This window comes from Sphaeramia orbicularis, chromosome 12 (assembly GCF_902148855.1).
Source record: "Sphaeramia orbicularis chromosome 12, fSphaOr1.1, whole genome shotgun sequence".
NCBI lineage: Eukaryota > Metazoa > Chordata > Actinopteri > Kurtiformes > Apogonidae > Sphaeramia > Sphaeramia orbicularis.
In genome coordinates this window covers 10,212,418-10,218,617 of record NC_043968.1, presented here as the reverse complement: position 1 = coordinate 10,218,617, position 6,200 = coordinate 10,212,418, and the positions used below count along the sequence as shown (strand labels likewise).

Genomic DNA, 6,200 nt, shown 5'->3' with positions numbered 1-6,200 from the left:
AGAGGGGATCCACTGTATACAGCAAGGTTTGCACAATTATACACATTTGTGACCAGCTACAACAAAGAAACTTTTTTTATTTGTTACTATCTCTTCTAGCTGTGTTTCTAAAAATATTACATACAGCTGCAGGGGCTTTGTACAGAGAAAAAGAAAACTCTATTAAAAAAATACTTCAAACCCTGTGATTTATACTGGATACAAAGCAGAAATCTGTTTTTATTTCTTTTTTCTAAAGTTGTAAGAAAAGAACTATGTAAAATAGTTTTGGATGGGATAATACCATTATAGTGCATTATGGAAACTATGACAATATATTATTCTTTTTTGATTTTTTTTTTCAACCATCTAAGCAAGCATGCACTATAAACATGAGAAAATTTTTAGCAGAGTGGTGTAATTACAGCACTATGGTTAGCACCTCAGATAGTTTACTTAGCACCATGCATTAGAGAGAGGATGAGATAGAAGATGGAGGCTTTATTTTGATTCCCGGACCCACTCTCCTCTCTCTTGTGGCTCAGTTCTCCCAGAAAGATTACGGGTCATCTGCCTACTGTAAGTGGGATAAGAGAGACTCCATGTCCCATGTTTTGCTGAGTAAAATAAAAAATCCTTTACCCTATTATTGAAAGAGTTAAGAGCAAGGAACTGACGCTTGATTTCACACTCCACAGTTGCAAAGAAATCCATACAACACTACTGAGAACTAGAGCTCTGTACTTTTTTTTTTTTTGCTCTGACCTCTAATATCCACAGCTGCAAATACTCTCCCTAATTATCAGTGGCATCCGATCATTGTGTACTTAGTAAGATATATTTAATAATGTACGAGTAATAAGTAAAAGCATTATATATTTAATGCACTGACTCTCTCCGTGTGGACAGCCTCTGTGCATAAGATTGCGTCTTTAATTTTGTGATTCGATTAGCTGATCTCGTACCGCTGCTTTTTCCCACATTAGGGAGGTAAGTGAAAGCCACGTGGTCTCTACTGGTGTGATTCCTGCTCAATTTCTGCACATGAGCACATTTACACGGGCAGGACCACCTAAGGCAAATAAATGGCACAAACTGGCAAGTTTAAAATATCAAATTATCTCTTCATTTTCTATTGCACTTGAAGATTATTCTTTACATAAGATATACATTTATAAAAGTTAAGGAATAAGCATACATACTGTATATATGTACATTTAAATGATCCCAATTACTTAAAAATTTCCTACTGATAGAAATTAATTCCTGGTATTTTCACAAAAGTACACAGACTGTATACAGTTAGAAAAATAAGTTACTATAACGTCCGCTGATTGATTAACTGGCAAAATTAACTTGGCCTTGGTCTCCCGTCACTTTGCAATGTTCCAGAGAGACTGTATGGCATTTAGCCTGTTTTATTTTTTTTTTCTCCAAGCGGGCGCACATGTGGACATCCTTGTTGAAGAGCTTATAAAAGCTATTGCCATGTTGAGAAGCTATTAGTGCAAGAACTCCCCTGCTCCTCCTCAGCTCTTCCTTGTCATCCACTGTGTCCACCCCTCCAGCTCCTCGTGCTTCCTCCCTCTGTATGTGCAGTCCAATGGGAGTTTGGCAAAATGAAGCACGGCTTCCCAGGGGAAAGGCTTGGGGAGTGTTTGTGGCCGCTGATTGGTGGAGACTGCTCCAATATCTCCACACACTGCATGAAGGCGTCATCTGGGGTCGACGATGCTTTCCTCCATGTTCAGGAGGCTGACGTTGCAGCCCTCACAGAAAACATACAGGGCCTACTTCTAGGTGGTAATGCGAGCCTGGAGAAGTGTTTGGGAGATTGTAGATGTCAACCACAGGGAGCAGGGCTGGGTCCAGGGAATGGAATACAAAATGGGTCTGATGCCATCGGCCATCATTTATCTGAAATGCACATAAAAGACATTTCAGTCATCCAACATATGTGATATTGAAGCAGTACTTTAGAATAATTCAATAATTTAATAAAACCTGAAAGTACTAAACATCATGTTGGTCCTACCCAGCAGGAGTCCTCTATGACCTCTGGCTCAAGCTCTCCTCCGACCTCAAGCATTTCCCCGCTCCAGGCCTTAAACCTCACAGACTGGAGACCAGCCGGCTGATCCTCAGCTGACCTCCACACCGAGACGTTCAGGCAATGAATGATGATGTGCTGCACTGCCTCTGAGCTCAGCAGGTGCAGAAAGTTCATTTGGACACGACCAACAGTGATTGTCGGCTGCTCAAACACATAGAAAAGACTGTGGTTAGTAATATGCTCAGACTTGTAAGATTTACTATGATCTGAATATTATAATTATGTAAACGCCTGTAATTGTTACTGTGTTTTGCATACCTTGGACACTGTTATTGGTTTTAGGCAAGTCTGTCCACCTCCAGTAAAATTGCAGGAGACTTCAATTGTATCTGATGAGCAGCCCAGGTTGGGGTCAATCCAATAAGTGCCTGAAATATGCAAACATATCTAGCATGACTGCATGATCAAAACAAGTGGTGCCAGGCACAACAAACCCTGCCCCCTTGCACATATTGTAGCTTATTTTGGCATCGATCCAGATGATGTCATCATGTCTATGTGTGTGCTCATGTCAGCATATCAACTGCCTCTATATATGTGCCAAGTTTGAAGTAAATTGAAACAAAATTGATGTTTTCATAGACATGACATTTCGCCCATTATAACTAAATGGGAGGAAAAAATAAATATTTAAAAAATTCATACAAATTTTGAACTTTGACCTATTTTTCCCAAACTGTAATCACATCTATTCTGGGTCACTGGCAATCTACAAGCCATTTTGGTATGAATTCAACCAACAGTTTTGCTGCTACAGACATGTGAAATTTTGCCCATTATAAGTAAATGGGGAAAAAAAAGATTAAAAAAAAGATTTATAAAAAACTGAAACTTTGACTTATTTTTTCCCAAAATGTAATCACATGTATTCTGGGTCACTGCCAATGTATAAATCCAATTTGGTATGAATTCAACCAATGGTTTTGCAGCTAGAATGTTAACAAACAAACAAACCAAACCTAAAACAATACCCCTTGCCTCCCCTTTGGGGGCAGGGCAATAAATAATGATGTTTCCTCTCTGTCTCTAACATGATTCTCACTCTTACCATCATTTAACTTCTGTTCACAGCTGTGCAGGTCCCTGCAGATGCGGGCAGGGTTGTCCCGAGTACCCAGTGGGTTCTTCAGGCTCTGGATCAGGTTACTGAGGTAGTGGAGGGTCTTAAAGATCTCTGCACCCTGGTCCAGCATCGGTAGGTCCATCACTGGTTTATTCTGTTTGTGGACAACAGGAGTTAGGAGAAACAAAAATGAGACTGTACAATTGCAAATAGATAGTAGATATACAACAGATCTCAGTACATACTCTACTAACCTCAGCCCTGAGTGGGGTGTGTGAATCCATAAACAAAATGCCGTCTTCTTTCTAAAACCGAATAACATACAATTATTAGTTTCCAGTCCAGTGTATTTGAAGTATTTTAAATAGAATATGAAACATAATGAAATCAGTTTGAAAAACATGTCTTACAAATGATGGAGGGACACCTGGAGGCCCCTAAAATGAGCAAAAACAGAATTTAGACAAGACTTGACAAAAATAACAGTACTCTTATAATATTTGCTTAAAACTTAGAAAGGCGGAGAACTTACTGGAAGTCCAGGGGGTCCACGAGGTCCAGGAGATCCCTTCAAAAGATGAAAAAGGCTGGATGAGCTTTTACATACACCTTAAATTTGTATATATAGCAGTAAAATCCAAATGACTTATAACAACAGAAAAAGCCAATGTTCTGCAAACATACCCTTGGTCCTGGTAAACCCTGTTCAGAGAAAGAAAGATAAAAACCACACACTTAGCCTGGATATAGTAATGAAATGAGTAAACAATGCACAAAGTGTATGGTAAAAGGTTATGAACACTCACAGTCTCTCCACGGTTGCCTTTATCCCCTCTTAGACCCTTTAAATAGACAAAGTTAGATTGGTTGTGACAATGGAAGTGAAAAATGCAAACGTTTCTATTAATCTGTATAAAACTTACTGCGCTTCCACTGGGACCAATAATTCCCATAGGGCCAACGACTCCTCCTCTGCCCTGATAGAGAGAAGAGGTTCAGAAAAAAATGATGACACAAGGTTTATTTTAAAGCATCTGATCACAATAGCCTATCTACTATAGATTAACGTGATTACCATTGCACCCTGTGGTCCCTTTGGTCCTCGTATGCCCTTTGGACCAAAGTCACCAGGAGGCCCCTGAAAACAGGAGTGATACATATTTACTGTACATGCTATCATCACCACACACTTCATACTCCCATTTTAATTAATTCTAATTCTAACTCTAACCGTATCTCACGTCAACCTTTTCTACTCCCGTACACATCATTTTGGATTTACACATTCTCCTGCATGGAGAAAAAACAGCTACTGTCAAACCAAACTTGTAGCCATAATGTAATGTAATGTAAACATGCTCAGAGTGTGTGTGACAGACTGCAGTGGGATGAATAAGAGTGAATGGTTGGATGTGAATGAATGTTTTATACAGATGGAGTTATAAATATGTGGTTTTTTTTATTGTTTTTTAATGTTTTAGTTTTTATTAGTCTGTTTTTTTTAATGATATACAGATGGAGTTGTAAAAATGCATTTTTTTAATTGTTTTTTAATGTTTTAGTTTCTATTAATGTCTGTTTATTTATTGATATACAGATGGAGTTGTAAAAATGCATTTTTTAATTGTTTTTTAATGTTTTAGTTTTTATTAATGTCCGTTTTTTTAATGATATACAGATGGAGTTGTAAATATGCATTTTTACAGTTTTTTTTAATGTTTTAGATTTTAGTAATGTCTGTTTATTTTTATTTCTATTTTTATTTATTTTTTTTATGATAACATCTGCCTGCCCAGGGACTACAAATGGAAATTAGCGCTAGTGCTAGAACCTGGCACACTACATCTCTCCTTTTTAAGGTTAATGTATAATGTGCATTGTCCCTGTCTAAATAAATAAATAATGAAATGAAAATGAAAAAAGCATACTGATTTGCATACAGTACCATACATTTGTATTGCTAACAGCCAGACATGAGTACAATGTATGTTTTGTAACTGGCTTAAATACAATAAGGACCAAACCTGTAGCCACAATGTAATGTAATGTAAACATGCTTAGAGTGTGTGTGACAGACTGCAGTGGGATGAATAAGAGTGAATGGTTGGATGTAAATGAATTTTTTATATAGATGGAGTTACAGAAATGCATTTTTTACTGCTTTTTTGTATGTTTTAGTTTTTATGAACGTCTGTTTTTTTTTAATGATACCATCAGCCTGCCCAGGGACTACAACCTGGCACACTACATCTCTCATTTTTATAGTATAGTATAGTAGTATAATAGTATAAAATATAAAAAGTAAATTTTTCCACCACAAAGGTTAATGTATATTGTGCATTGTCCCTGTCTAAATAAATAAATAAACTAAAAAATGAAATGAAAATTGATGAAATATTTGTAGTATTAGCATTTTAAAACTCCTAATGCGCAGAGAGAAGAAAGCAACCTAACTGGTCATTTGCCGAAAACAAGAGGTCAGAAAGTTCATTGGCTTGTTTCAACATCAGTTCTTTAAACAACGGCCTCTAATTATTAAGGACAGTGCACATAGATTACAAGCATACCTTTGGTCCAAAAACTCCCAGAATTCCTGGAAAACCTGGTTCTCCAGTATCCCCCTGAAAGAATAATGTCAACAATCAACACTCAAAGCATTTAAAAGAAGGAACATCATAAAAACTGTCATGCAACAGGATGAAATGAATGGATGTATCTGTATCGTTCTGCTGTACTAACAGGTTGTCCTTTAGGTCCTGGTTCCCCTTGTGACCCTGGCAGTCCCATTCCTCCCCTGAAGCCTTTCTTTCCAGGTGGTCCGCTCTGGCCTCGAAGCCCCCGTTCACCCTAGACAGAAAGTCAAATCATAGACAAATAATGAACTCTAACGTCTGGAAAAATAACATTTTCATTACTACACACTGTAGATAAGATAAGATAAGATAAGATAAGATAAGATAAGATAAGATAAGATAAGATAAGATAAGACTGTATTGATTCCACTGTGGAGAAATTTCAGTGTTTACAGCACCAAAACTACAGAAA

At 37.4% G+C, this 6,200-nt stretch overlaps 1 protein-coding gene across 1 annotated transcript in view; it reads right to left on the bottom strand.

Moving 5' to 3' along the window:
* Positions 1–669: 669 nt before the first annotated feature.
* Positions 670–6,200, bottom strand: part of col27a1a (collagen, type XXVII, alpha 1a) — an 81,585-nt gene continuing 76,054 nt past the window's right edge. Inside the window, exons 49-61 of the mRNA XM_030149804.1 lie at positions 5,895–6,002; positions 5,723–5,776; positions 4,231–4,293; positions 4,079–4,132; positions 3,962–3,997; positions 3,840–3,857; positions 3,688–3,723; positions 3,566–3,592; positions 3,410–3,460; positions 3,141–3,309; positions 2,351–2,460; positions 2,015–2,233; positions 670–1,896 (exon numbers count right to left, since the gene is read on the bottom strand). Coding sequence (XP_030005664.1) covers positions 1,750–1,896; positions 2,015–2,233; positions 2,351–2,460; positions 3,141–3,309; positions 3,410–3,460; positions 3,566–3,592; positions 3,688–3,723; positions 3,840–3,857; positions 3,962–3,997; positions 4,079–4,132; positions 4,231–4,293; positions 5,723–5,776; positions 5,895–6,002 — 1,092 coding nt within the window. The 3' untranslated portion in view covers positions 670–1,749. The remainder of the gene's footprint in view (positions 1,897–2,014; positions 2,234–2,350; positions 2,461–3,140; positions 3,310–3,409; positions 3,461–3,565; positions 3,593–3,687; positions 3,724–3,839; positions 3,858–3,961; positions 3,998–4,078; positions 4,133–4,230; positions 4,294–5,722; positions 5,777–5,894; positions 6,003–6,200) is intronic.